The sequence below is a fragment of the Ochotona curzoniae genome, unplaced genomic scaffold, assembly GCF_017591425.1.
Source record: "Ochotona curzoniae isolate NIBS_2020 unplaced genomic scaffold, NIBS_Ocur_1.0 contig_523, whole genome shotgun sequence".
NCBI lineage: Eukaryota > Metazoa > Chordata > Mammalia > Lagomorpha > Ochotonidae > Ochotona > Ochotona curzoniae.
The window spans coordinates 9,695,966-9,723,764 of NW_024466459.1; the positions used below are offsets into that span (position 1 = coordinate 9,695,966).

A 27,799-nucleotide genomic window follows, 5' to 3' on the forward strand; every position below is an offset into this window, starting at 1 on the left:
TCCTTATAGCTGGATGCGGCCTTGGGCAGGTCAATCAACTGACCGCTCAGTTGTGCCATGAAGCAGAGAGTGCAGAGTGGATGATTGCTGCCAGGGATGCCACAGCCACCCACCCTCTTCCTCCTCGGTCAAAGGCTTGCCTTATTTCCACCCCCGCCCCCCGGCTAAACGGGCAGTCTCTGTGACTTATACCACCTGTTCCAGCCCTCCCCCAGGTGGCCTTGCACCAGCTCCTCATCAGGTGGCTTGAAGTGGATGGGCCTGGAAGGGCCTCCCACCGGGGGTCCAGCTTGAGTCGCAGGGACGGCAGTCAGCGCCTCCTCTCCACGAAGCCGAGGACTGAGCCCGCCAGTTAAGAGCTGCCTGAACAGCTGTTTCAGCAAAAGCGGGACCAAGAGAACAGATGCTGAAGACAAAAAGAATGGGGAGGAGACTCGAGCGGAGATGAAGGGGGGTGGATGAGGACCTGGATGACTGCAGGGGGACCGGCGGCAGCGAGAGGGGCGGGACGACGTTCCAGCGCAGGCGGAAGGACGCAGGCGCGCCCCGCAGTCGTTGGGCAGGACGCGGAGCCCGCGGCCGCCCCGGTCCACCGGGCGCAGCGGGAAGCCGGAGCCTGTGGCAGGTGCAGGGGGCGGAGCCACGCGGGGCGGGGCCGCGGGGCGGGGCCACGGGGCGGGGCCGGCGCGCGGGCGGGGTGCGGGGCTCGGCTCCGGCACAGCAGCGGGGGCGGCGGAGCCGGAGCCGGAGTCCGGGCGGGGGCCGGGTCGGTGCGGGCTCCGGAGACATGGGGTCCGCCGACTCCAAGCTGAACTTCCGGAAGGCGGTGATCCAGCTCACCACCAAGACGCAGGTGCGTCGGGCCCCAGCCTTCCCCATCCACCTGCCGGGGTCGGGGGCTGCGCTGACTTGCCTCGCCTCCCCCTAGATGAGAGGAGGTCGGGCCTGGTGGGTGACGTTGAGACCAGGGCCGGAGCTGGATCCCTCGGCTTGTATTTCATCCCCTGGCTCTAGAGGGTCCTCCGTCCCCATTCCCCAACCTCCAAGACACAGGGACCCCCCACCCCCACCGCCTCCAGTCGCTGCTGCCTCCACGGGCTGACGTGTGCTTAGCCCTCCAGGCAGCGCTGCTGCGGGGCTCCCCCTGCTCCGCCCCCCCAACCTCGCAGTTCAGCCTTCCCCCGCCCCCATTCCTTATCCGCCACCCCTGCTCCGCTTTCAGCCCTTGGGTGCCCATGGGTCCGGACTCCCAGCCCCTGCTGACTCAATACAAACAAAGGCAGGGAAAGCAGCTGGTGCGCGGTGGTGGCACTGGCCTGGCTGGGCCTCAGTGGATGCCCGAGGCCCCGGGAAGGCCTGGGTTTTCTTGGGAATCCACTGAGCCATGGGTAGTGCTGCAGCCTGGCTAGGGGGACCCGTCACCGGGCTTGGGGCCCCTGTGGTGCGGGCCTTGGTCCCAGAAGCCTTGTATGGGCAGTCCTAGGCTGCTGGTGTTTATGCTGACTGGGAGATGGAGACTCTGAGGATTGCCCCTGGTTGAGGATGAGGGACTTGGGGTACCTTTCACCCCATCCATGCTTGCACGTCCTCACCTACACGTGGAACGGGGCCTCTTCCCTGTCCCCAGCACACGACCTGGCTCCAGCAGGGCTCCTTCCCTGCCTGCTCCTCTTCTTGCTGTGAAAATCTGGTTACTCCAGCCGTGCAGGTGCACAGCCCTGGCTCCCAGGTACACAGGAGCCAAGACCTGCTGCCATCTGGGACTCCCAGCCCCAGGGTACTCTCGCCCTGGGAATTAAGTGTGGGGTCCAGGAAGCCATCTCCCAACAGCCAGCTGGCCATAACTCCAGAGGCCAGATCTCGTCCCATGCTGTTGTCCCTGCCCTGGGAGGGACAGGTGCCTGGCAGACACAAGCGCAGGTCCTCTGGGGAGTGGGGCTCCAGCCACTGGGGACAGCTGGGCTTGCGTCTCCTCACTGTCCCCCCACCACAGTTCTGGGTTAGTTTGGGAGCTTGGCTTTCTTAGGATGGAGCTGTGGGTGGCAGAGAAGGTGGCACTGGGCCAGTCCTTCCCTGTGGGGCCACAGGGAGAGAGCAGGAAGGGGGGGAGGGAGGCTCTCATGTTTACTTACCTGGGGAGGAAACACCTCACAGCAGGAAGGGCAATGGGCCCAGCAGCCGAGCCCTTCTCCAGCCCTTCTCCCAGACTCCCAAAGCGTTGGCAGTGGCCTGGATTCCACCTGCTCGGATTCCCTCCCCAAACTGCCAAGTCCCTGCATGGTCTCTTGGCCACAGTCCCAGGAGCTGAGAGTGGGAAGGGTGGAGACCAGCCTGGGGTTCCTTCCTGTAGGTGAGAGGCACCACCTCAGAGGCTGGAGGGAGGAGGAAGGGACCCCCAGCAGCTGAAGCCTGGGACCTGGACTGGACAGCCTGGGTTTGGGGACCAGAGCCCAAATGGCTGTTTCAGGCCTCCCCACTCGGCGTGCCTGAAGGACCTCCGCTCTAAGGCCCACAGGACAACCTCTGCTTCCAGGCTCTGGATGAGCTGTGGCCAGCGAGCGGACACAGCCGTCTTCCCTGGGGCCAGGGCTGGGGCTGTCGGTGCTCGACCTTGCCCCACCTTCCTGCATCCTGTTTTCTTCCTGCCTCATTGCGTCCAGCCCTGGGCCGGGCTGACCCTGGTCCCAAGGTCCAGTGGCTCTGTGTGCTTGCTGGTCCTCTCCCAGGCTCAGCAGGGCCCTTGTTCACATGTGTGCACATGCGTGATTGCTAGACATGGTTACATGTCTGTACATGTGATTGCAGACATGGTTACATGTGTGCGTGTGTGGTTGTTAGACACGATTACGTGCTTGCTAGACATGGGTGCGTGTGTGCACACGTGATTGCTGGACATGTCTGTGTGTGCGTGGTGCTCACCCTCAACCTGGAGCCTTGTGCTTGCCCTTTGCTCTGCCACTCTTACCCACAAAGGAAGCATCCCAAGACGTAGCTGGTCCCCCTGCCCGCACAGGTGCCTGGCTGGGCCAGCTGAGCAGCACGTGGTTCCCGCTGGGGCTGGTGGGGGCTTGCTTCCTGTCCTCTTGGCAGCAGGGCCTATCTGCTCCAGCCAGAACGCTTCGTCCTGACAAATTCCTTCTGATTCCAGTCACTTTCTTGGGTTGAGGAGGCTCATCGGGCTGAGGCAAGAGCTGAGCTGGGGGCCTCCCCTGGGAAGGCCCAGTGACCTCAGGCCAGCCTAGCAGTGTGGTCAGGAATGGCCACCAAGCCACAGTGTGGCCAGGAGAGGGGGCCCGAGTTCCATTTCTTGAAATTCAAGTTCAAGGCTTTCTTCCTCTGCTTCATGCAAGGGGCCCCACCCTGGGGCCTCCTAAGTCCTTCCTAAATCCCTCTCCTCCTTTTGCTTGTGGTCCTCAGGTGGCACTTGCCTAACTTGGCGCTTGAAGGGAGTAGTGGTACCCAGGAGGGAGCAGAGTCAGGTGACAGCTTCCCGGGGGTGCACTTTGGGGGGTGGAGCTCTGCAGGTTTCCTGGCCTGTCCTTTCCCACCCTGCCCTGGCCTAGGCCGCCTGAGTTGGGTTGTCATATCCCTGCACCCAGGGCAGGGGGGTAAGGGGGCGGGGGGGGGGCAGTCCTGGCCCAGGGCATTAGGGCCAGCAGGCTCCAGTCCCAGGGCCCCTCCTTCTGCCTTTGTTCCTCTCCTCTGGTGAACTCGCTCTACCAGTTCTGGGACTGAGTAGCCCTATTCCAGGCCTGTCACAGGGCCACGGGTACCATGCCGTTCCTGGGCTGGGCTGGGCTATGCCTGAGGCTGACTTCAGACACCTTGCTACCCCGGTACTCGGTACTCGGTCCTGACCAGCCACCAGGCTGAGCTGGACTCAGGACCAATCATAGCTCCAACTGAACAAATACTGGCTGACTGTCACCTGCAGGGCATGGGAGGCAGGGCAAGGGCGCCTGCACCTGTGGGTCAGGGTCTGGGACGGAGGGTAAGCTTGAGATTCCTGGGTGGGAACAAGCCTGCCTATCTGGGGCTTTGGGGAACTTGGAAAAACCTTTAGATTACAGAATTCAAAATTGTATTTTGTTTGAAAACATGTTTGAAAGGCAGAGTGACAGAAGAGGTACACAGAGGGAGATTTCCCATCCCCTGGTTCACTCCCCAGATGGCTGCAGTAGCCAGCCAAGACTTTGCCAGCTGAAGCCAGCAACCTGGAACTCCATCTGGGTCTCCCATGGAAGTGGCAGGAGCCGAAGGACTTGGCCATCTTCCGTTGCCATTCTGGGCACGTTCCTGGGGAGCTGGGTCAGCGGCAGAGCAGGTGGGACTCAAACCAGTGCTCTGAGAGGGCGTGCCAGTGTTCCCCGTGGGGGCATGACCTGGTAAACCACAAGATTAGTCCCAATAGATTTTTTTTTAATGCATTTTTTTTTTTTATTTAAAAGGCAGATTTACAGAGTGAAGGAGAGGCAGAGAAAGATCTTCCATTTGCTAGTTCACTCCCCAAATAGCTGCAATGTCCGGAGCTGAGCAGATCTGAAGCCAGGAGCCAGGAGCTTCTTCCTGTGTCCCAAGGTTTTGAGTCTCCTCCAGTGCTTTTAGGGAAGGATTCTTTTTTATTAACTTATTTGTTTATTTTTAATAAGTTTCACTACTGAGCACTTTTTTTTTAAAAAAAGATTTGTTTATTTTTATTGGAAAGGAAGATATACAGAGACAAGGAGAAATACAAAGATCTTCCATCTACTGTTTCACTCCCCAAGTGGCCACAACGGCTGGTGCTGAGCCAATCTGAAGCTAGAGGCCAGGAGCTTCTTCCGGGTCTCCCGCATGGGTGCAGGCTCCCAAGGCTTTGGGCTGTCCTCTGCTGCCTTCCCAGGCCACAAGCAGGGAGCTGGATGGGAAGTGGAGCAGCTGGGGCACGAACCAGTGCCCACAGGGATGCTGGCGCTGGAGTGGAGGATTAGCCAGCTGAGCCATTGCATCAGCCCCAATACTTGGGTTCATTCTCACCTGGACTTTTATTAAGACAGAATTGTAACAATAAAACTGATTGTCCCTTAGGCAGCTTCCTAGTTTGTCTCCCCCCCCCCCCCACGTAACGTTTCCCCCTAGCTGATCTGTGAAATGTGAGATTGGTGGCTGCGTAATATTCCAGGGCACAAGCTGTTGCCAGTGGTAGGTGGTTCAGCTGGAGTCCAGCTTTCGAGTTGTATCAGTGTTAAACATCCCGAGTCATTTCCTCGGGGGAGGATTCTGGGAGCAACTTTCCGATTTCCCTGAGGCCGGCGTCTGCCTGCGTGTTTTCCAACACGCTGTCTCCATGGACCGGTGGGACTGTGAAGTGTGTTGCTGGAAGGTGGGCAAGGAGAGGGTGCAGGCTGTGCCCTGGCGATAGCAAGGGCAGGTGCACGTGCGCAGGTGTGTTGAGGGAGCGGTGGAGGGAGGCTTGGCTTGCACCCTGCAGGTGGTAGGGTGCCCCTCTGGGCTGTGCTGTGAGGGCACGCGGCAGGAGGAGGCCCCTCTGGAGGGGCCGCCAGCCAGGGTGCCGAGCCCCCCGGGAAAGCTTAGGAGGCTGAGAACTGAGAGTGCGCGTTTCTGATGTCATTCTCCTCTGGGGACAGTTCCTGGGGCTGGTTCCCTGGACAGTTGGCTTAGCTCTGTGGCCTGGGGACTTGCCCACGTGTGGGTGGCCAGCCAACAGGACAGGGACTGGGCCAGAATTGCAAGGACCCTCTGGGACTGGGCTAGGCTTTGGGCACCAACCCCAAGCATGCACAGACGGAGTCCTGCACCTTGACTTACAGCACAGACCCACGTGGGCAGCGTCTTGACCTGAGGGGCACAGGGGCTTCCCCCTGGGGCAGGGGTGGGAGTGTCTGCTGGCGGTGTGTTGGGGGAACTGGCCAGGGGTCATGCAACTCTGGACACTGGGATCCCTCGCAGCCTGTGGAAGCCACCGATGACGCCTTTTGGGACCAGTTCTGGGCAGACACAGCCACGTCAGTTCAAGATGTCTTTGCACTGGTGCCGGCGGCGGAGATCCGGGCTGTGCGGGAAGAGTCGCCCTCCAACCTGGCCACCCTGTGCTACAAGGTGAGGCCTGCCTGGAGCCCCGCGGAGCTCCTCCCACTCCCCACCTCCCCAGGTCCTTCTCTCCCAGGCCAGACTGTTAGTGTCTCAGGGGTTCCGAGGTCAAGGCGGGTGTTGCGGGTGAGCAAAGCCTGCGGCCTCTTCCGCAGGCCGTGGAGAAGCTGGTGCAGGGCGCCGAGAGCGGCTGCCACTCGGAGAAGGAGCGACAGATTGTGCTCAACTGCAGCCGCCTGCTCACGCGCGTGCTGCCCTACGTGTTCGAGGATCCAGACTGGAGGGGCTTCTTCTGGTCCACGGTGCCGGGGACCGGCCGCGGAGGGGTCAGTGGGTGTGACCTGGCGGGAGGCGGAGGAGCAGGGACCGGGGCGCTGAGTAATGGGGTTCAGGCTGGCGACACGGGCTCCCACTGTGTCCCCAGCAGGGGGAAGAAGATGATGAGAACGCCCGGCCCCTGGCTGAGTCCCTGCTCCTGGCCATCGCTGACCTGCTCTTCTGCCCGGACTTCACCGTGCAGAGCCATCGCAGGAGCGCCGTGGTGAGGGCCGCCAGCTCCCACCCCTCATCTCTGGCTCTGTGGGGGCAGGGAGACTCTGACTCCCCAGTGTGTGTGTGTGTGTTGGGGGCAGACTGGCCGACAGGGTGTTGGGCAGGGCTGGCTTGCCTGGGCACACACAGCCCCGGGGCTGGGGTGGTGGCTGGCTCTGCTGGAGAGGGGCCAGCTGGTGCCCGGCCCTGCCCGGGGCCTCCAGTGCCCAGGCACAGGGACCCATTGTCTTCGTCCCCTGCGGTAGTTGCAGGTGCAGGGCTGGGTCAGCGGCCTTGGCTTCTCACTTCCTGTGGTTGGGACTAGGGCTGGATCCTGAGGAATCTGGTGCCCCCAGGCCCACTTACCCTCTCGCCCTGCCCAATGGAACAGGTGTCAGACTAAACAGCCTGGAAGTTTCTGGAAGCCTGAAGGACCCCTGGGCCTTTTGGGGCCTGCCTTTAGGAGGAAGTGAAGGTCCCCAGGCTGCAGTGGCTGGGCTCAGTCCCCCACCCGTTAGCTCTCCCCGTCCCCACCCCAGGACTCGGCGGAGGATGTCCATGCCCTGGACAGCTGCGAATACATCTGGGAGGCCGGCGTGGGCTTCGCTCACTCCCCACAGCCCAACTACATCCATGACATGAACCGGTGAGCTGGACCCTGGGCCGTGCCAGCCGCTCCCCTCTTGGGGGTCTAGCCTCAGCCTTCTGTGGTCACTGCTTTCTGTAAGGCCGGCTGGGGTGCTGGGTGGGCAACACTTCCTTGCAAGGGGGTGGAATTCTAAGACCCTCCTCCCCAAACCCTGGCCCCCCAAGGATGGAGCTGCTGAAGTTGCTGCTGACCTGCTTTTCTGAGGCCATGTACCTGCCCCCAGCGCCAGAAAGTGGCAGCACCAACCCGTGGGTTCAATTCTTTTGTTCTACAGAGAACAGGTGAGGGGCCCCTGGCCTTCCTATCTGTCCCAGCTGCTTGGATCTTACTCAAGGGGAGCTGCTGCCCCCTGGTGGTGCTGACCTGTAACGCACCAGAAAATCCTCATTGCAGCCAGTCCTGGGGACCCTCTGGACCCAGGGGGATGATCCATGCCTGAGTCCTCCCTTTAGAGCTGTGTTAAAAACTAGTAGTATTTTCAGACCATATGTGACATTTTACAGTTTAAAAAGTAGGTCAAACACATTTTGCTAATATATTGTATTCGCTTCAATAATAGCTGCGCATGTCAGCATTGAACATGCAACCAGCACATGCTGCCACTGCAGCATTTCACATTCTTCTCTCACGCTCGTTCCCCAAGTTCTGCATGCATTCCACACTTCCAACACACACACTTCTGTACGGGCTGGTGGGGATGTGTGTGACAAAATCCCCAGAGGAGGGGGAGCCTGGCCCATGTGGGCAAACGGGAGTCAGCCTGTGGGGGCGGGAGGCTCACCCCAGAGGTGCCCCAGCAGCCAGGGCTGGTCTGTCCCTCCTCAGGCGCCCCCCGCATGCCGCCTCCTGCAGGTTTTCCCGGCCGCCTGCCCAAGGGCCTGGGTGATCCCTGGTGGAGGCCATGGTCATGGCCGGGCAGGTGTTTCTTATCAGGCAGTCTGCAGCCTTGTCGCTCACTTAACCTCCATGGGGCCCAGTTGGCTCATCCGTAAGATGAGCAGCCTGAACTCTGATGTCCCACAAACTGGAGTCAGATCTGGAATAGGGAGTGGCAGACCCCAGCCCCCATCCCACCCCATCCCGGGGGGTGGTGATGCAGTCTCCTTTTGTGCTGTACGGCCTCACAAGGGCCTGCGGCAATGCACTTGTTTTCCTGTGCAGAGCCTTGCATCATAGGCCACCATTCCCCCTGCCCTTGGCCTGGCTGGCCCCCAGGGGCTGAGCTGGACACAGGCATGGATGAGCCAGAAGAGACGGGGTCCCTGCTCCCAAACTCCTCCTGCAGTCCCCTCTTCCTGTCCCACACAGACACGCCCTGCCCCTGTTCACCTCCCTGCTGAACACCGTGTGTGCCTATGACCCTGTGGGCTACGGGATCCCCTACAACCACCTGCTCTTCTCTGACTACCGGGAGCCGCTGGTGGAGGAGGCTGCCCAGGTGCTCATCGTCACGCTGGACCACGACAGTGCCACCAGTGCCAGTCCCACAGTGGACGGCACCACCACGGGCACTGCCATGGATGATGTTGATGTAAGGAGGGGATGGGCAGAGAGGGCATGGAGGGGGGTCCTCCCTGTTGGAGGCTGTGTTTGAAGCACCAGCCGCCAGGCCTGGAGCAGGGACATGGGGCATGGGACACCTGCTTATTCGGGGGCTTCTCCCTTGTAGCCTCCAGGGCCCGAGAACCTGTTTGTGAACTATCTGTCCCGCATCCACCGTGAGGAGGTGCGTTGCTCCACTACGGTGCCCGAGTCATCGATGCCTGTGTGTGTGGGGGTGTGTGCAAATGAGACAGGTGTAGGGGTCGGAGTTGGAGGGGGTGCTGGGGACCCCTGACCCTTGCCTGAAGGAGCCACCACCTTCTCTGGGAGACTGGATGCAGCTCCTGAGGTGGTTATGGCTCGGAGGGCGGGATGCGTGGGGCTCTGGGAAGCGGCGGTGAGGAGGCTTGGCTGGACAGCTCCCCTGATGTGCTGTCCCTCAGGACTTTCAGTTCATCCTCCGGGGCCTCGCCCGGCTGCTCTCCAACCCCCTGCTGCAGACCTACCTGCCCAACTCCACCAAGAAGATCCAGTTCCACCAGGAGCTGCTGGTCCTCTTCTGGAAGCTCTGTGACTTTAACAAGGTACGGCAAGCGAGGTGGATAGCCTGGGATAGTCCAGGCTGTGGGGCTGGGGGCAGACACAGTGACCACCCAGGTAGGCCAGGATAGCCCAGGCTGGGGCCCTTGGCCAAGTTCCTGCAGACGGGATGGGGGTGGGGCAGAGCTGTGCTCCCTCTGACCCCACCCACCTGTCCCCTCCTCCTCTCGCCCCCAGAAATTCCTCTTCTTTGTGCTGAAGAGCAGCGATGTGCTAGACATCCTGGTCCCCATCCTCTACTTCCTCAACGACGCCCGAGCGGACCAGTGTGAGATGGGGTTGTGGGAGTGTCGGGGGGCGTGTGTTGGGGGTGGGATTCAGCCCTGCAGCCCCTTCCCGTTCCGAGTGACGCCTCCACGCCTTCTGCTGTAGCTAGGGTGGGCCTGATGCACATCGGGGTGTTCATCCTGCTACTTCTGAGCGGGGAGCGCAACTTTGGGGTGCGGCTGAACAAGCCCTACTCGGGGCGCGTGCCCATGGACATCCCGGTCTTCACGGGCACCCACGCCGACCTGCTCATCGTGGTGAGGGCTCCTCTGGCTCCGGGGAGTGGAGGTGTGGGGGGACCCCAAGGACCCCGTGGTTGCCATGCTGCCTTCCACACACAGGTGTTCCACAAGATCATCACGAGCGGCCACCAGCGCCTGCAGCCGCTCTTCGACTGCCTGCTCACCATCGTGGTCAACGGTAAGGGGCCGCTGGTGCCGGCCTTCCCCGCGCGCGCCACCAGGGGGCGCCAGGCCACAGGCCGCCTGTCTTGGGGTTCAGGCGAAAGGCACCCACTGGAAGCAGCGGGAAACCAGAAAAATGAGCAGTGGATGGTGCAGCACAGAATCACAAATGCAAGCAAACGCCACCAAAATGTAACTTCTGATTCCATTTTTCCATGAAATTTTTGAAGATTTATTTTTATCGGAAAGGCAGATAGACAGAGGAGGAGAGACAGAGAGGAAGATCTTCCATCTACTGACTCACTCCCCAGGCGGCCACAATGGCTGGAGCTGAACCAACCTGAAGCCAGGAGCCAGGAGCTTCTTCCGGGTCTCTCACGCGGGTGCAGGGTCCCAAGGCTTTCGACAGCTTTCCCAGGCCACAGTAGGGAGCTGGATGGGAAAGTAGGGCTGCTGGAATTAGAACCAGCGTCCATATGGGATCTCGGAGTGCTCAAGACGAGGACTTTAGCTGCTGCACTATCACACCAGGCCCTCCATGAAATTGTCGAAGTCCCCTTGTGAACCTGTGTACTGGTTTGTTGTTGTTGTTTATTTTTTAGAATTATTTTATGTATTTGAAAAAGAGAGGGAGAGACAGAGAGAAGTCTTCATCCACTGGTTCATTCCCCAAATGGCCCCCAACAGCCAACCCGAAGCCAGGAGCCAGGAGCTGCTTCCGGGTCTCCCGTGTGGGTGCAGAGGCCCAGGCACTTGGGCCGTCCTCCGGTGCTCTCCCAGGGGCATTGGCAGGGAGCTGCATTGAAACCAGCTCCAACCAGCGCCCGCGTGGGATGCTGGCGTCCCAAGAGCAGCTTAGCTTTATCCATCCGAGGTGGGAGAGTTTAGGGCAGGTGACCGTGGGCTAGGAGATGCTAGTGTAGGTAGTTGTGTGGCGGCTGACATGGCCACTGGGGTAGGGGTCCCAGGGTGCCCTCAGCCCATGCCTGTGCCTTCCTGCCTCCTGTAAACCTTGACTTGGATGTCGGACTCTGAGCGTGTGTGCCCCAGGTCACCTGGCACTGCCTGTCCAGGCCTCAGCCTAGAAGAGAGGCAGCTCTGAGTCCAGAAGTGTAACCTCCCGCTGTATTCCGAGTGGTACCTCCCTGCCTCCCGCTTTGCATCCCGGGCTGTGAAGAAAACCAGCAACCATAAATGTATCTAAGGATGTGGAACTTTCTAGAAAGACCTGAGTTTGTGTTGCCTCAATTGTTATGTTCAGGGGGACTCTGGTTAGGTTGAGGTCCTCCCTGAGCCTCCGTTAGCTCACCTGTGAAATGGAAATAATGTTTTGACAGAGGATTGAGGGAGAGGACAGGGCTGTGGTTCTGTCCATCACTCAGCTGGCCACACGGTCAAGGCCCTGTGGCCTCTCATGACTCTGTGCGTACTTGGCCTTGACGGCTTTGTAGGGAACTTCACATGCTGGGGTCCCCGGGGGTCAGGGGAGCAGAGCTGTGCTGTTCCACCCAGGCCCAGGGAGCGCAGGGCTGGCTGGCCTGGGCTAGGGCAGTTGTGAGCTGGCACGTTCCTGTAGTGTCGCCCTACCTCAAGAGCCTGTCCATGGTGACTGCCAACAAGCTGCTGCACCTGCTCGAGGCCTTCTCCACCACCTGGTTCCTCTTCGCTGCCGCCCAGAACCACCACCTGGTCTTCTTCCTGCTGGAGATCTTCAACAATATCATCCAGTACCAGTTTGATGGTGAGGCTCGGCCGTGTGCGCCCACGTGGGTCTGGCCCGAGGCAGGCAGGCAGGGGGCAGGGGGCAGGGTGGCCAGCAGGGGAGGGCCCCTTTCCACCTGAAAGGGGGACAGGTCAGGGCCGTCTGCTGTCTGGTTTGTTCATCCTGTGTGCACGCATTGAGCACCTGTGGTATACCTGGAGGCAATACAGTGGGAGACAAAGTTGTGCTCCCTGCCTGTTGAGCTCATGGGGCGCCCAGTGGAGCCTGTAGCCTCAGAGGTCACCCCACAGAGCTGCCTGGGGGTGGACAGTGATGGCTGGGCCAGCTGTTACCTTGCCAAGAAGGGACCCCAGAGCTGCAGTCAGACCCTGGCAGACGTCACTGCGGCCACAGCACCCACATGCCTGGGATCTGCTTAGGCCTTGCTGCTCTTGAGTTCTGTGACCGTGAGCACATGGCTTAACCCCTCGGAGCCTCGGTTTTCTCATCCCTGCAGTGGGTATCACCAGGATGTGCAGTCTGCACCCCAGAGGGAGCTGAAGGGCTGAAACCAGATAACTGACCCAACATCCAGCAAGCGCGGGGCTTCTTCTGCCCTGGTGATTTGGGCTGTTTCCAAAATAAATAATACAATCTGTCCTGACCAGAGGGATAGGAAAAAAGCAACTATGGGAAGAGGAAGGGGGAGGGATCAGCATGTGCAAAGGCATGGCAGCGTGGTAGGAGGCAGGACTGGACAGGGGCCGCCAGAGCCCTTTGTGTCTCCCTAGAGAGCTGCGGAGTCCGGGGGCGGGAGGGTGATGGACAGGAGACCCACAGAGCCGCCTAGGGGTGGACAGTGATGGCTGGGCCAGCTGTTACCTTGCCAGCTCTCCTCCCTCTGGTGCTGGGATGGGAGAGTCTCCTAGCAACCAGGAGGAGTTGTGCACATCCCCTATCCTGACCTCCAGGAAGCCTGCCTGGATTGTCAGGCAGAGCAAGGGAGACCCCGCTAAGGCCAGGCCTGCTCCCTGCCACAGGCAACTCCAACCTGGTGTACGCCATCATCCGCAAGCGCAGCGTCTTCCACCAGCTAGCCAACCTGCCCACCGACCCACCTGCCATCCACAAGGCCCTGCAGCGGCGTCGGCGTGCGCCTGAGCCCCTGTCCCGAACAGGGTCACAAGAAGGCGCCTCCATGGAGGGATCCCGCCCTGCAGCCCCTGCAGAGCCAGGCACCCTCAAGGCCAGCCTGGTGGCCACTCCAGGTCTGGCTCTGTTGGGTGGGAGTGGGAGGGTGTGTGTGGACGTTGGCATGGCTGGGCACAGGGCACACAGGCCTATGCTAGGCAGCAGGGGGTGGGGTGGGTGGGCAGAAGGACTGACTGGGTAGGGGCCAGGGCATGGGAGTGGTGGGAACGTGGTGCCTCTGGGAGGGGTGGTCAGGTGGGGGCACTGAGGCAAGGTCCTCACCAGCTCGCGTGTCCCACCCAGGCATCGACAAGCTGACGGAGAAGTCACAGGTGTCCGAGGACGGTACCCTGCGGTCCCTGGAGCCGGAACCCCAGCAGAGCCCGGCGGATGGCAGCCCGGCCGAGGGGGTGAGTGACGGGGACAGCTGGGCTGGGGCGAGGCCGGGCAGCCACTGCCTCCTCATGGGTGTGAGCTAGGGTTCCAGGGGCAAAAGTGGGGGTGTCCTGCATGCAGCAGCGCTGACCACCCTGTGGAAGGGCCCGCCTCTGTTTCCCGGCCTCGGTGAGACCTTGGCCTGGAGCCTCCCCGTCCATCAGCCTTATCTGATGCTGGCCTTTACCCAGCTGCCCTGTCAGCCCCAGGCCCTAAACCTGTCAGCCGGCTGGGCTGGGCTGGACCCAGGGTCTGGGGCAAAGTGTGCTGGGCCGGGCCCTTGTGCTGTTGGGAGAGCCCCTCTCCTCCCCCCGCCTACCCTGCCACTGCCACCACCACCAGATACGGGGGGCTGGGGGGAGACCACACCCCCTCCCCCCTCAGTTCTATACTCATTCCTTTCTTCTTTTGTTCCTCTCTGGGTTCCAGGAACCTGGCCGGGCCTGGAAGGAGCAACGGCGACCATCCAATGTGTCGGCCAGTGGCCAGTGGAGCCCGACACCCGAGTGGGTGAGGAGCCGGGGAGTGGGAGATGGGCAGATGGCATGGAGGCAGGGCCAGGACCTCCCGCACCCATCCCCAGCTCCAGAACAGCTCAGCTCAGGTGGCGGTGGAAGTGTGACCATGCTGGGAGTGGGGGAGGGTCTGGGCTGGCCCTCCGTGCTGTGTGACCCATCCATGCACTTGGCTTGGCCAGTGTCTGCCATGTGTCAGGATGCCCTGCTGACTGCACCAGTTAGGCTGCCAGGAGTCGACATGCCTGCAGCCTTAGGGACCCCAGGGTGGATCGCGAAGCCCCTGGGGAGTGCTTCCCAACCCCCACAACCTCGCTGCCCTCACCCCTTTCCCTGCCGCTGGCAGGTGCTCTCCTGGAAGTCCAAGTTGCCACTGCAGACCATCATGCGGCTGCTTCAGGTGCTGGTGCCTCAGGTGGAGAAGATCTGCATTGACAAGTGAGCTGCCCCGGCCCCCTCGGCCCCCTCGGCCCCCTCGGCCTCGCGTGGTGTGCCCTGTGGCTGCAGGGTACACTGTGAGTGAGCTGGGGTGCGGCTCTCTCGCCTGCAGGGGCCTGACGGATGAGTCGGAGATCCTGCGCTTCCTGCAGCATGGCACGCTGGTGGGGCTGCTGCCCGTGCCACACCCCATCCTCATCCGCAAGTACCAGGCCAACTCGGGCACAGCCATGTGGTTCCGCACCTACATGTGGGGCGTCATCTACCTGAGGTAGAGCCCGGGGAGGTGTGGTCTGGTCTGGCCCAGGACGGAGCGGGCTGCGGGCTGCGGGCTGCGGGCTGTGGGCTGCCGGCTGTGGGCTGCCAGCTGTGGGCTGTGGGCTGTGGGCTGTGGGCTGCCGGCTGTGGGCTGTGGGCTGTGGGCTGCGGGCTGCGGGCTGCGGGCTGCGGGCTGCGGGCTGCCGGCTGCGGGCTGCGGGCTGCGGGCTGCCGGCTGCAGGCTGCGGGCTGCGGGCTGCGGGCTGCCGGCTGCGGGCTGCCGGCTGCGGGCTGTGGGCTGTGGGCTGCGGGCTGCGGGCTGCGGGCTGCGGGCTGCAGCCCAGCACCCGGTGATGGCCACGCCCTCTGCAGGAACGTGGACCCCCCTGTGTGGTATGACACCGACGTGAAGCTGTTTGAGATCCAGCGGGTGTGAGGCCGGAGTCTGCAGGGGCTGGGCCGGGGTGGGTGGCCTTGGTCTCTGAGGCTCCCGCCATTGCCTTCTGAGGTTGGAGTGGCCACCATCAGGGCAAGGGCAGTCAGAGTGTCCGGATAAGACCCTCCCCATGTGGGTGGACTCCCGGGGCTCCTGTTTCCAGGGCACGAGGACCCTACCCATGGCATCCCCTCAAAGACCTGTTTCTATACCACCACCCATGCTGTCCACTCGAGAAGATGCTGAACCCTAGTGAGGTTGCCCAGGAGGGGTCTGAGGGCTGCCCCTTGCCCATCCCCACCTCCTAGCCTGTGCCAGGCTGCTGGCTGCCCAGACCTATGGAAGGAGGACTGAGGGTGGCCAGGCAGCTCACGGAGGGGCTGGCAGGTTACAGAGCCAGCTGGGGGACCCCAGGTGATGGATGGGGCATGAAAGACGCCCCTGTATCCTCCTGGATCAGCGAATGTAGCCTGGCTCTCTGGATCCAGGGAACTGGGGACAGCTCCTCAGTGCCCGCTCCCTGTGTGGGTGGTGGGCTGGGCACCCTCCGTGCTCGCCGACTCTGGGTCCTCCTGCACCGAGTCAGTGCAATCTTTGCTCCGTACAATCGGCTCCTTTGACAATAAAACCTCCCTGTGCACGCTCTGTGTCCGTGCCGAGAGGCACTCAGTGTTAAGACTGAGGGGAGGGGGCGCTGGCATTGGTTGTTTTCTTGGGGGACAGAGCAGATGGGGCATTGGGCCTTTGGGCTTTGGTCACTCAGAGAGAGGAGGCCCAACTGGCCATGGAGGCCCCTGGGAGCGTCACTGTGCCTGCCAGTGCCTTGCTTTCAGGAAGAGGGCGTGGAGTGGGGCATGGCTACACCTGTCTGCCCAGCACCGCATCAGCTGCTCTTGGTGCTGGGCTTAGGGAGAATGGGCTGTCAGCGCCCCATCACATGCCCCACTTCTTGCTGTGTGTTGGGTTGGCTCAGGAACCTGTCATTCAGACACTCCAGGCCACGTGGGGGGCCAGCCGGAGGCACATGCACCCTGTCCTAGGGAGAGTGAACCGGCAGGGATGGGGTGGGAAGGCCACCCTAGCCTCCTCTTTCCCATCTCCTCCCCTGGATCAGGCAAGGGCAGGACAGGGTGTGGTGTGGATCCAGCCCAGAAGTGTCCCTTCCCACTGAGCCCAGAGTGGCAGCTCTGTCCCTGGGAACAAACACCAGGAAGACTCAGAGTAATCGATCAAACAAACAGGCTTTATGGCAGCCAGGGAGAGCTGTTGAACCCTGCCTGGCAGCTAATTAATGAGCTCATTAGGAGACAGGGGTGGGGGACGCAGGGCGGGGCTGGGCGGGGCTGCCTGCCCAGTGAGGCTCAGAGCTGGGAGCTGGGAGCGGGGATGGACTTGGAGGCAGATCCCAGGGTGTAGCTGACAGAGAGGGGGCTCCCTCTCCACGCCCCTCAGATTCAGGCATTGACTTCTGCCCTCCTAAGAGAGTAGGTGTGTGTGTGTGTGTGTGTGTGTGTGTGTGTGGCGGGGGTCTCTGCTGGCATCCTAGGGTGTTCCCTTGGCTGTCCAGATTGTGGTGGTTAAGGCAGGGGCCAAGGCTGCACGTGGGCATCAGATCCAGCATCCACACAGGCAGTGCCGAACCCTCTGGGGAGCAGGAGGCAATGGGGCCCCCCCCCGCTCTGCCCTGCCCTGGTGCTGGCCTCTGCACCCCTTGGAATGAGGCCTCCTGCACCGCTGTCTGCTCCTGCACCTCAAGGTCTCTGGGTTCCACACCCTCAGGCCCCCAAGTAGACCTCCACCAGCCCCCCAACCGAGTGCATACGGTAGAAGACCCCCAGGGGGAGGCCAAAGTTGACGATGGTGAACCATGTGCGGTAGCCGTAGAAGTCTCTTTCCAGGCCGTTCTCGAACTCGGGGTGCATGCCGAACGCTGGCATCATCCACAGCTGTGGGGAGAAGGTGCAGTGAGCAGGGCAGGGGCAGAGAAGGAGTCCCCCAGGTCCTGGACCTGCAGTTTCCCCGGTGCTCCTCTGCCCACCCCCACCTTAGGTCTTCTCCTGGGTTTGCCTGGGGCCAGCCTGACCTGCAGACAGCTCAGGAGACACCTCCTCGCCAGCCATGATACATAGTAGGTGCTCCCAGCATGCAAAGTGCTTTGGCAAGCTGGCCAGCACTCTGCTCATTCAGGGCCCTGGCCAGCGCCTCCAGGTCCACCACACCAAACCTCCTCATGCTCTCCTAAGGCCCCTGGGGCTCACTTGTAGCTTATTCTCCGGCTGGACAACATGGGGGCAGGCATGCTCACCTGAGCCTTGTTGTCGGCACGTGTGCTAGGGATGAGGGGTCTAACACACTCAGGCACTGCCATGTGTGTGCTAGGAGATGTGGGGCAGGTTGTACAGCTGAGGGTTCCCCAGCTGTCCCCCCAACAGCACCAGTGACCACTGCATTGGGTCACCGAGGTGGTTTGGGGGGATAGAGAGACACTGCATGGAGAGCCGGGTCCAGGACTTGGCAGCCACCGGCAGCCGGGCCATCATTGTCATCCTCCTTTAGGGCACACTCACTGGTCTTGTGGTTGAATTCAGTGGAAGAGAACCGTAGTGGGAATTCCCTCACCATCTCCGTGGGTCGTGCCCAGCTGGAGAAGCGTATCAGCTCTGAGAAGGCACAGACCTTAGATTTGCTTGGAAGCAGCCCTTGGCTCTGTGTGCTAGCCTGACCCCGCTAGGCAGCTGGCAGGGAGCACATGTTCTCAAACACGTAACCTTGGTCCACTCCTTCCAGGCACACCTGTCCAGCCCACTCACCGTGATGTTGCAGAGGATGAGGAAGAGGGAGATCTCTTTGAGCATCCGCCGCTTCCAGTTGAGGTGGCTGTAGGAGTGGATGTAAGCCAAGGAGGCCCGCTGCAGGTCCTGGCCCAGCTCCAGCAGGGACCCCCTCCGGGGAGCCTCCGGGAGCTTCCCCGCCAGGGCCTGGGGGACCGCCTCCCAGAGCGGACGCCGGTGCAAGCCCTCGATGATGAAGAGGTTCTGGGTGATGTGTTGCAGGATCAGCAGCAGCGAGTAGGCCAGGATGAGGCGGTTGAGCAGCTCACGTGGGTTCGTGGCCACGATGGCCACGATGGAGAAGTAGGAGATGCCCATTTGGCCCAGCGCAGCGCCCATCAGCAGCACCACGTCCAGGCTGCGTGTGGGGTTCTTGAGCGTGTCCAGCTCCCGCTCCTCCAGCCCGTGGACAGCTGTGCCCACCAGGCATGCCAGGCTCATGGCGGGCAGCACGGCCACATAGTAGGCATAGTAGAGGGTGAAGTAGCGGCGGCCGATGTTGGGGCCACTGGCCTCGATCTGGAAGAGCACAAAGATGCTCACTCCGGCCACCAGCGTGACCAGGCCCAGCAGTGGTCCGAAGATGACCCCGTGCAGGCGGAAGGATGGGGCACCAGGGTGGACGCTGGCATGGGGTGCCAGGGTGCGGCCTACATTCTTCCACATGACGAAGAGCACGGCGCAGCAGATGAGGCAGTACTCAGTGCTGAAGGGGTAGAGCATCAGGTAGCCCTTCTGGAAGACCTTGCACACCGTGGCGTTGATGCACAGACAGGCACTGTTGTTGCCTGCGGTGGGAGAGGGGGAAGCAGGGTAGGAGGGGACAAGCTTGCAGGTGGGCCCAGCTCTAAGGATGCACGCCAGCTGCCCCGGTGACTTCCAGACCCCTCCTGGGACATGCCCGGGGCTGGAGGTTTGGCAGCTGGGGCCTAGACACAGATACTGGAACTCAGACCAAGTCATTCTTTTACCAAAAGACTCCAGGTGTTGTTGGGGGGTGGGGGCCTATGTTAGGGTGCAGCAGGTTAAGCTGCCACCTGGGATGTCAGAATCCAGTGTGAGCACCAGTTCAGTCCTGGGGCTCCGCTTCTGATCCAGCTCCCTGCTAATGCACTTGGGAAAGCAGTGGAAGACGGCCCAAGGACATGGGCCCCTGCACCCACTTGGGAGACAAGGATGGAGTTCCTGGCTTGTGGCTTCAGCCTGGCCCAGCCCCAGCTGTTGGGGCATTTGGGGAATGAACCAGTGAATGGAAGATCTGTCTCTCTTTTAAATTCTGCCTTTGAAAGAAAGAATTTTTTTTTTTTAAATCTCTTGGGTACCCAGCTTATTATGTTCCTGGTGCCGACTATTCCCTCCACCAACTGCTTGTGGGACAGGGAATCTGGCCCCAGACCTGAAGCCTTGCAGTCACCAGAGGGCAGCGCCTCAGACCAGGCCCCTGTGAAGCACTCCGTGTCGCCTGCAAAGTGCCAGCACCACCAGGTCTGACCCAAACCCAGTGCTTCCAAGTTCTAGGGAAGTGGGTAAGAGGAGGACAAGGTAAAAGTCCCTGTTAAGGACGTGTCTTGGTGTCATTAGGAAAAGGGACATGAGAGATGTTACCGGATGCATGGCACGTGTGAACCAACCATGAGATGTGCCGTAGCAAGCTGGACAAAGCAGGAGGGAGGTGGAGAGAGAAGCCTGGGGATTTTGTTAGCAATTATACAACATTGTGGTAATGTAAAGAAAGACACTTTTGAAAGATGACTTCTATTTATTTGAGAGGCAGAGTGACACAGACAGGGAGAATCAGAGAGAGCGAAACCTCGCACCTGCTGGTTCACTGCCCACATGTTCACAAGACCCAGGGCCAGGCCAGGTGGAAGCCAGGGGCAGCTCTGTCTGGGGCCCCACATGGGTGATGGGAAGCCGCCATAGCCGCCTGCAAGCATGAACGGGACGCGGGGCGGGGCCGTCTCCAGCAGCAGCCTCTCCCGCTGCACAGGCTCCAGTGTTCTTATCTGTGCAGATATCTACCAAAATGTTTCGAGACAAAATGCCTTCACCGCTGTGATTCAAAGACTTCAGCAAAACATTAAAATATTGTAAATGTTAATTACAGCGTCCACAGGACAGGCGCATTCTCTTCTATTCATCTGTGTATTTGATTTTTTTAAGTTTCTTTTTTTAATTTGAAAGGCAGATTTATAACAGAGAAATAAGGAGAGGCAGAAAGAGATCTTCCATCCACTGCTTCATTCTCCAAATGGCTATAACACCGGAGCTGGTCCAGACCATAGCCAGGAACCAGGAACTGCCTTTGGATCTGCCATGTGAGTACTCAAACACTTGGGCCATCCTCCGCTGCTTTCCCAGGCCATAAGCAGGGAGCTGGGTGGGAAGTGGAGCAGCCAGGACTCGAACTGGCCCCCACAGGGGATGCTGATGCCACAGAGGCTAAGCCTACTGTGCCACAGCGCTGTCCTGATATGTATTTAAAGTGATTAGACGTCTCCATCACAGGCCTGGAGTGGTAGCCTAGTGGCTAAATCTTTACCTTGTATGCACTGAGACCTCATGTGGGTGCCGGTTTGTGTCATGGCCACTCCACTTCCCACCTAGCTCCCCACCTGTGGCCTGGGAAAGCAGCAGAGTGCTTGGGCACTCACATGGGAGACCCAGAAGAGGTTCCTGGCTCCTGGCTTCAGACTGGCCCAGGTCTGACAGTTAGGACCATTTGAAGAGTGAATCAACAGATGGAAGAGCTCGCTCTCTCTATTATAACTGCCTTTTCAATTAAAGTTTTTTTTTTTAAGATTCCATCATGAGGTGAATGGTTAGTCTGGTGGTTGAGATGCCCGCTTCCCCATCAGGGCACTGCTCCCATGCCCAGCTTTGGCTTCTGGCCCCAGCTTCCTACTCAAGCACACCCTGGGAGGCAGGGGGTGACGGCTCAATTGCCTGGGTTCCTTCCACCCATGTGGGAGACCTGGATTGAATTCCCAGCTCCCTGTCAGCCTCGTCTGTCATAGCAGGCATTTGAGGGGTGTACCCGTGGACAGGATCTCTCTCTAATTCTCAAGTTTAAAAAAAAAAAATCACTTGCCAAAACTTCTCAGCACAGCTTTTTTGATAAAGTGAACAGAGCACAGAACATGCGTGATGGCCAGGCACTCCATGATTTATGTCATGGGTGTGTGAGTGACTGGGCTGGGAGGGTCTGGCTGCAGCAGGTCAGGATGGGGCCTCTACCCTGGGGTGGGGTGGGGTGTAGACACACAGGTGTGGCTGAGTCCCACAGACGCAAGATTCCCACGTGCATCAACAGACTGTGGCCTCTCAGGGGGTGGAGAGACTGTGTTTGCGGGGGTGGTTAAGCATGGGACAAGTGGGGAACCTGTTCTCCCCAAAGCCTTCCCCACCTCTCTGTCTAGGCACCTAAACTTTCACCGGGAAAACTTTGTGGTAAGTCCTGAAGGCTTTTCAGCTTTTACAAGTCCGATGCAAACACCACAAGGCAGACGCACACCTGAAGGGCGCCCAGGAGCTGGCTGGGCCAGGGTCAGTGCTGACACTAGCACCTGATGGCACTGGGGACCACCCGCCAATCAGTTTCTTCATCAGGGTCTGACTTAGACTATGCCCTCAACTGTACGTCCCTGAACCTCACCTGTTCCAGGGACGTGTGTATGTGTGTGTCTCTGTATATACACACATGTGCATGTTCTTGTGGTTGTGTGTCTCTGCGTGCCCACGTGTATGTGCACCTGTATGTCCACATATGTGTATATGTGTTGTGGTATGTATGTATACACGTGTGTGTTTGGGGAAAGGGGTGCAGTCTCCTGCGTGTACCTGAGAACTCCTCCGTGAGGGCGTTGAGCTCAGCCTCGATCTCACGGTGCATGGAGTCGTTGGTCACAGCCAGGACCCACAGCAGCAAGTTTGTGGCCAGGGTCAGCATGAGCCCACACCTGGAGGAAGGGCCACACTCAGCTCACACACCTGCTGGGGGGCCCTCCAGCTGCTCCCCCCTCACCAGACTCCCCTGGACTCCTGCTCTCCCAACTCCAGGTCCCACATCTCCGCCTCCCTCACAGCCCCACGCCCACCCTGCCAAGGAGGCTGTGGGCAACAGGGGCAGGGATGCCGAGGGGACAGCTCACCTGGTGAAGTTGGTCTGCACCTGCACACAGTCCTTGCAGTGTTTCAAGAGCACCCAGGTCTGAAAGAGATGGCACCTTGAGGTGGGGGCAGGTGGGGGCTGGGAACGGGATGTGTGCCATGCAGCCCGTGGGCACGTACTATGGATGGCACGGCCAGGAAAGCAGGCTCGGTCCTCACATTTCCCTGCTGCTTGGGTCTGGGCTCTGGAGAGGGACCACATGCCCACTGCCCTGGGACGCAGGGGAGCACCTACTTGTCGGGGGAATGAAGAAGATGACGTAAATCAGGCAGCTAATACAGTGCCTGGTGCATAGCCGAAACTCATGAGAGATTTGACCTGTTTTTACCGCTGCTGTTACTGGGAGAACTGCTCAGCTGTGGCCTGTGCAAGCGCCAGGGTGTTTCAGCTTATTTGCATGCGAAAGGATTAAGATCCACTTGTTTCTTTGTAACATGTATCTCCCAAGAGTACAAGGGGCCTGGCAGATGTTTTTGGGAGTGAGTGAGCCAGAGCCGCTGCTGGCACCACAGGCCATATGGTTACGGGCGCGGGGGGAGGTGCTTATGCCCTGGGCCATGTGGGGGACTGGCTGCAGCTGCTGTTTTGGCGGCTTAGATGGGGTAGGATGTGTGTTGGCCACACCGGTGGCCCGGGGACAGGAGAGCCTATCACCTGCACGCCCATGAAGATGATCTCGATGATAGGAAAGACGACCTCCACTTGTGACCTGCAGTGGCCGTGGCTCACGTCGTAGCCCACACGGAAGATGTTGAGGCAGACAGTGCAGCTGCCAAACAGCACCAGCGAGCCTGGCGGGAGTGGGCAGATGTTGGCACCTCCCCAGCTTCCCCGCCTCTGTTCTTCCCCCCCAGTCCCCAACACTCACCCCGTACCCAGATGGGCCCGGCGTGAGGGTCCCGGTGGAGCACAGCGTGCGGCCGGCGGGTGGTGCCCAGCAGGTAATAGAACAGCCAGAGCAGTGACAGGCCCTTGAGCACGGCCAGCAGGACCCACACGTCACCCAGTGTGATGGCCACGCTGTTGAAGATCATGCTGCCGATGAAGGCCCCACCCAGGAATACCACGTTGACGGCCAGGAGCCCCGAGAAGAGCTGCCCGGCCTTCTGGGCCAGCTGGTCCCGCCGCAGTAACAGGGACAAGTACAGCACCAGCCAGGACTTCTGCTGGGTGGGGCTGGCTGCCCCGGGCTCCTCAGCCTGTGTGTCCAGCTGGTTCTCTTGGTACACTCCAGTCTCCCAGTTGTCTGGAAGTGGTGTGGCAGGAGGCTCTGCAGCAGGGACTGGATAGGAATGAATAAAGAGTGCTGGGTTGGTTGCTAGGTTAGCTTGGGGGTTATGGCACTACCTGTGGATATAAAGTGTTCTAAAAGGCCCAGCCAGCCTTCAGCAGGTTCACACCAGGAGTGTCTCCTGGGCAGGAAGTCTGTGCTGTGATTAGGAATGCGACACTTTTTGTTGGTTTGACTTTTATAGTGTGTGTGTTTGATTAGCGTATTACCAGGTTGGTACCTCAGCATCCCATATGGGTGCCAGTTTGAGCCCTGGCTGCTCCATTTTCTATCCAGCTCCTTGCTAATGTGCTTGTGAAAGCAGTGGAGGATGGGCCCTTGCACCCACATGCGAGACCTGGAAGAAGCTCCTGGCTCCTGGCTTTGAACTCGCCCAGCCCTGGCTATTGCAGCCATTGGGGAGGGAACCAGCATATACAAGACCTCTCTGTCTCTGTGTGTCTTTTTGTAATTCTTTTCAAACAAATAAATATGTCATTTAAAAAGGTAATGTATTAGTCATGTAAGTATATTTCATTTGCAAGTACATGAACGTTTAGGGGGAGAGTCGCGGACTGGCTCTGCACCACCCCTCCCCAGCGGGGTTAGCCAAGCACTCCTGCGACCCCCTGGTCCCGAGCTGTCCCATCTCACTTTTGGCTCAGCCCCGCCCTCTGCCCCTCCTGCCTCCTGGCCGGCTCCAGCTGCTCCTCGGGACTTGCAGCAGGGACCCTGTCTCCTCTAAGTCTTTCCCTCTGAACCCCCCAAAGCAAGGTACCTCCCAACCCGCTCCCTGCACCCCAATCACTTGCTGGCAACCTCACTCCATGGGTTCCATTGTAGCCAGCTGTGCTTCACTCTGGCTCCCTCATTTTGTTGTTGTTGTTTAATTTTTAAAAATGTACTTATTTTTATTGGAAAGGCAGATTTACAGAGAGAAAGAGAGACAAAGATCTTCTGTCTGCTGGTTCACTCCCCAAGTGTCTGCAATGGCCAGAGCTGAGCTGATCCAAAGCCAGGAGCAACACCCCCGCCCAGTTTCCCATGTGGGTGCAGGGTCCCAAGGCTTTGGACCATGCTCAATTGCTTTCCCAGGCCACCAGCAGGGAGCTGGATGGGAAGTACAATAGATGGCACATGCACTGATGCCCATATGGGATCCTGGCACATACAAGGTGAGGATTTAGCCACTGAGCCATTGTGCTGGGCCCTCTGATTCCCCCTTTAGACCCTGAGCTCCAGGGACTTAAGACTGTCTCTCACTACAGCCACCCTGGACTCTGCAATCGCACCTCTGCAGACCCCACAGGCCCCTGTGCGCCGGCACGATGTCCTTGTGTTCTCCTCTGGGCAAATGGAGTGACAGTGCGTGGGTCTCTTTTCAAGGCTGCATGCTTTTTGTGCATCCCCACCTGCTCACTCCCTGTCAGCTCCTGGCCTTGCTCCAGGCACCTGCCTCCCACTGCCTGCCCCAGGCCCAGGCAGAAGGCTCCTGATTCCTCCTGAGGGCTCCTGACCCCAGCCAGAGCCTCGAGCCAGTTCTCACCCCTAGTCTCCCACTCTCTCTACCCGTCTGCTGGTGGCCGCTTTGCTGGGGCTGCTCCGCTCTGCTGAGAAAGCGTGTGACCTGTCTGGCTTGCGATGGGTGTGCTCAGTTCCTCTCAGGGCCAGCACCTCCTCCAGGACAGAGACGCACTAAGCTGACCTCGGTACCATGGATGTGACGTGATGCTTACCCCCAGGGACACCCGTTGACTTTGGCCGAGGCAGTTTCAGCACCAGAACGGTGGACAGAGACCCTTCCCGTTTAACCCTTTCCACCCCTGGCCAACCCCCATCATTTCCTTCCAGCCCCGTTGAGCAAGGCAGAGGCCCCAAGGACACCTCCCCGCTCCTCTCTGCCATCCATCACCACTCCTCCTTGCCCTTCCCAGAACCTGCCCAGCGCATGCTCCCAGGCAGGACAGCCTAATGGTTAAGGGCTCAGATCCGGTCACTTTCTACTTCCGCAGACCTCAGATGCCTCAGTGTTCTCACCTGTGAAATGGATCCACAACTAAGGACTTAGTGCCTAACAGAGCTGCTGCTACTACTACTAATCTTGGGAATGAATAAAGGAAGGAATGTGTGATACCTATTTGGCAGGACTAAATGATTTGATAAGCACCCTTACCTAGTTGGCCCTCTGGGCGTCTCCCTCCAGCTCTCCGGGGCCTGGAAACACCCACAGGGTCAGGGCTGGCTTTCATTTGGGGGGGAGGGGCTTGGTTAGCGGTTGTTTTTGCTCAGACTTCAGGCCTAATGGGTTCATCCTAGAGGTACAAAATTCCTGGCCCTCTCCCTCGGTGCGGGGGGCGGGGGTCCGGCCCACTACCAGACTCCCACCCTGGGCTCCAACCTTCCTTCGTGGTAGGGCAGCCGCGGAAAGTAACATTGACTTTGCGACTGCACAGGATGCAGTGGTGGGCGTGAAGGGGTCACAGGAAATGAATTAGGGCGAGGGCGCCCGGAACTGACGCACAGGCGTCTGCCGCCCCCTGGCACGCCCCACGGCGGGATGCCAGGCCTAGGGAGGGCCCAGACGCCAAACTGGTTTGTGGGCTCTAGGTCGGTGATGAAAACCGCGGAGCTGAGCTGTCGGGGCAGGGCGGAGGGGCTGGGGGTGCAGGACCAGCTCCAAGCGGGCTGCTCAGCGCTGCCCCGGGCCTTCGGGTTTCCCGCGGAGGCTCCTGAGCGGCTGCTGGACTATGTAGCCTGACCCCCGGGCGTCCAGGCAGCCCCCACCCCACACCCCCTGAAGCAGCCGTCATCTTCCTCTCCTGGCTCCTTCCTGGCTTTGTGGGGTGGGGTGGACCTCGTTAAACCTCCACAGGCAGGTGGGGGAGGAGGTGGATGGGACCGGGTGGGTTGGGGAGCGCACAGGGCCCAACCGGGGTCGCAAGATGCTGCCCTCTCCCTGGTGGCCCCAGGGCTCCCATTCTGAGTCTGCAGTTACCAGAAAGGCAGGACCAGCGGCCCGAGGGCGCCGGGAACCTTACCTGAGTCCTGGGCAGTCATCGCCGTCGGCTTGACCATTCGTCCAGGTGAGGCTCAGCCACCCAGGCTGACCGATGCCCCTGGTGCCCTCCTCCCCCTGTGTGTGGGTGCTCAGCTGCCGCTAGGCTCCCTGGCCCATCGATTTTTCTGTTGACTTTGGGAATCTTATTAATCCCTCGTTAATTACAGGGCTCGGGCCCAGACGGTGCAGCCAATGGAGGAGCTGCCCAGGGAGTGTGCAGGCGGAACTGGAGGCGGGCCCAGCAGGCAGCCTAGCCTTGCACTCCTGCCGGCCCTCACCCTGGCTTGGTCAAGAACCTGCTGGGGTCCAGGTCCAGGACGCACTTTGCTCAGGGGCCCAGCTGGGGGTGACACCCTGTGTTCCTGTCCCCTACCTGGCACCCCTCAGGGGTATGACAACCTGGAAGGACTTCTCTCTAAGAGCCAACGTGAACTTGGGGACAAGGTCCAGCCAGGATTTCCTTGGAAGTTCCCTATGCTCCAGTAACGACTGTTGCCAGCTGGCCCCCAAATGCCATCTGCTCGCACCACAGTGGCCACCGGGCCCTTCATCTCTCCCAGCCCTTGCCCATTTTGGCCTCCTTTCCAACCTTCTCTCACCCCCTGACCTTCTGGGAGGCCTCCCTCCTATATGCCCATCCCTGTACCCCTTGTGTGTCCCCGAGAGGCTGGGTTGGGGTGTGTGTACTAAGGGGAGGCCCAGGCAGTGGAGTTCTGAGTCCCCCACTTGCTGATCTACTCCAGCCGCCGTGTGTGTGTGTGTGTGTGTGTGTGTGTGTGACAAGCATGGGTTCTGTGATCCTTTATTTGAAGGGGGAAGTGGCTCTGCAGCTGGGAAGGTGTTAGTCGTGGTAGAAGCATGCTGGTGTTCTGAAGCTTTGTGACCCTGGGGGTAAGTCACGTCGCCTGTCTGGGCTTCTGTCTCCTTCTTGGTTGAATGTAGACATAGACCAGGCTGGTCCTTCCAGCCTTTTTTTGCGTCATGGAATACAACAGGATTACATGTGTGTACCAGCTGGAGAGAGAGAACTGGAAGGTGGCAGGTGGGAACTCTCAGCTTCTCCCAGCTACACCTCTGTTAGCTAGCCTGTAACTTGGACTTGGCTCAAGCACTGCGAATCCCCAGGGATGTTCCAACGCTGACCACCCCCAAGACCCTCTTGTGCAGCCATCTCAGGAGACCAGCAGGGGGAGCCAGGGGCTACATGGCAGGTTTATTAGTTCCTTGCTGCAGGTGCACACTGGGATGAATCATAGTGCCCTCCCAGTCGGCATTTGCAGATCTTGCCTCTCCAGGGAGAGCTGCAGGGAGATGCTGCTCAGCCCTTGGGGTCACGCTGGGGTGGCTGAGCACCTCTTGATTGTGATCTAAAAACTCATCCTGGAAAAATAAATTTGGTGCAAATTCCACT

At 60.0% G+C, this 27,799-nt stretch overlaps 2 protein-coding genes across 3 annotated transcripts; one reads left to right on the top strand and one right to left on the bottom strand.

The window, feature by feature from the left end:
- Nucleotides 1-733: 733 nt before the first annotated feature.
- On the top strand, nucleotides 734-15,672 carry HID1 (HID1 domain containing). Of its 2 annotated transcripts, none has more exons than XM_040989437.1 (19): nucleotides 734-853; nucleotides 5,950-6,099; nucleotides 6,246-6,416; nucleotides 6,515-6,631; nucleotides 7,161-7,267; nucleotides 7,435-7,551; nucleotides 8,579-8,801; nucleotides 8,940-8,996; nucleotides 9,256-9,396; nucleotides 9,590-9,680; nucleotides 9,785-9,936; nucleotides 10,021-10,099; nucleotides 11,660-11,824; nucleotides 12,826-13,053; nucleotides 13,280-13,386; nucleotides 13,841-13,921; nucleotides 14,273-14,364; nucleotides 14,477-14,635; nucleotides 14,995-15,672. In XM_040989437.1, exons 1-19 carry the CDS (start codon nucleotides 788-790, stop codon nucleotides 15,056-15,058), a joined length of 2,367 nt encoding a protein of 788 aa, XP_040845371.1. In that variant the 5' UTR covers nucleotides 734-787; the 3' UTR covers nucleotides 15,059-15,672. The 2 variants fall into 2 exon arrangements, with proteins under 2 accessions (XP_040845371.1, XP_040845372.1); XM_040989438.1 differs by having other exon boundaries at nucleotides 740-853; nucleotides 6,518-6,631.
- Nucleotides 15,673-16,833: 1,161 nt separating this feature from the next.
- Nucleotides 16,834-26,387, bottom strand: OTOP3 (otopetrin 3). Its single transcript, XM_040989361.1, has 7 exons — nucleotides 26,369-26,387; nucleotides 22,929-23,306; nucleotides 22,715-22,851; nucleotides 22,041-22,099; nucleotides 21,730-21,848; nucleotides 17,869-18,677; nucleotides 16,834-17,004 (listed from the first exon to the last, which is right to left on the bottom strand). Exons 1-7 carry the CDS (start codon nucleotides 26,385-26,387, stop codon nucleotides 16,834-16,836), a joined length of 1,692 nt encoding a protein of 563 aa, XP_040845295.1.
- Between the last annotated feature and the right edge of the window lie 1,412 nt (nucleotides 26,388-27,799).

Excerpts from the sequence above, each read along its gene's own strand:
- HID1 (XM_040989437.1), top strand. The coding sequence starts at position 788 with ATGGGGTCCGCCGACTCCAAGCTGAACTTCCGGAAGGCGGTGATCCAG. Across the intron at positions 11,825-12,825 it reads CATCCAGTACCAGTTTGATG|GCAACTCCAACCTGGTGTAC; the intron begins GTGAGGCTCGGC and ends TCCCTGCCACAG. Across the intron at positions 13,922-14,272 it reads GGAGCCCGACACCCGAGTGG|GTGCTCTCCTGGAAGTCCAA; the intron begins GTGAGGAGCCGG and ends TGCCGCTGGCAG.
- OTOP3 (XM_040989361.1), bottom strand. Across the intron at positions 18,678-21,729 it reads CCTCACGGAGGAGTTCTCAG|GCAACAACAGTGCCTGTCTG; the intron begins GTACACGCAGGA and ends CTCCCACCGCAG. Across the intron at positions 17,005-17,868 it reads TCATCCTCTGCAACATCACG|CTGTGGATGATGCCAGCGTT; the intron begins GTGAGTGGGCTG and ends TTCTCCCCACAG.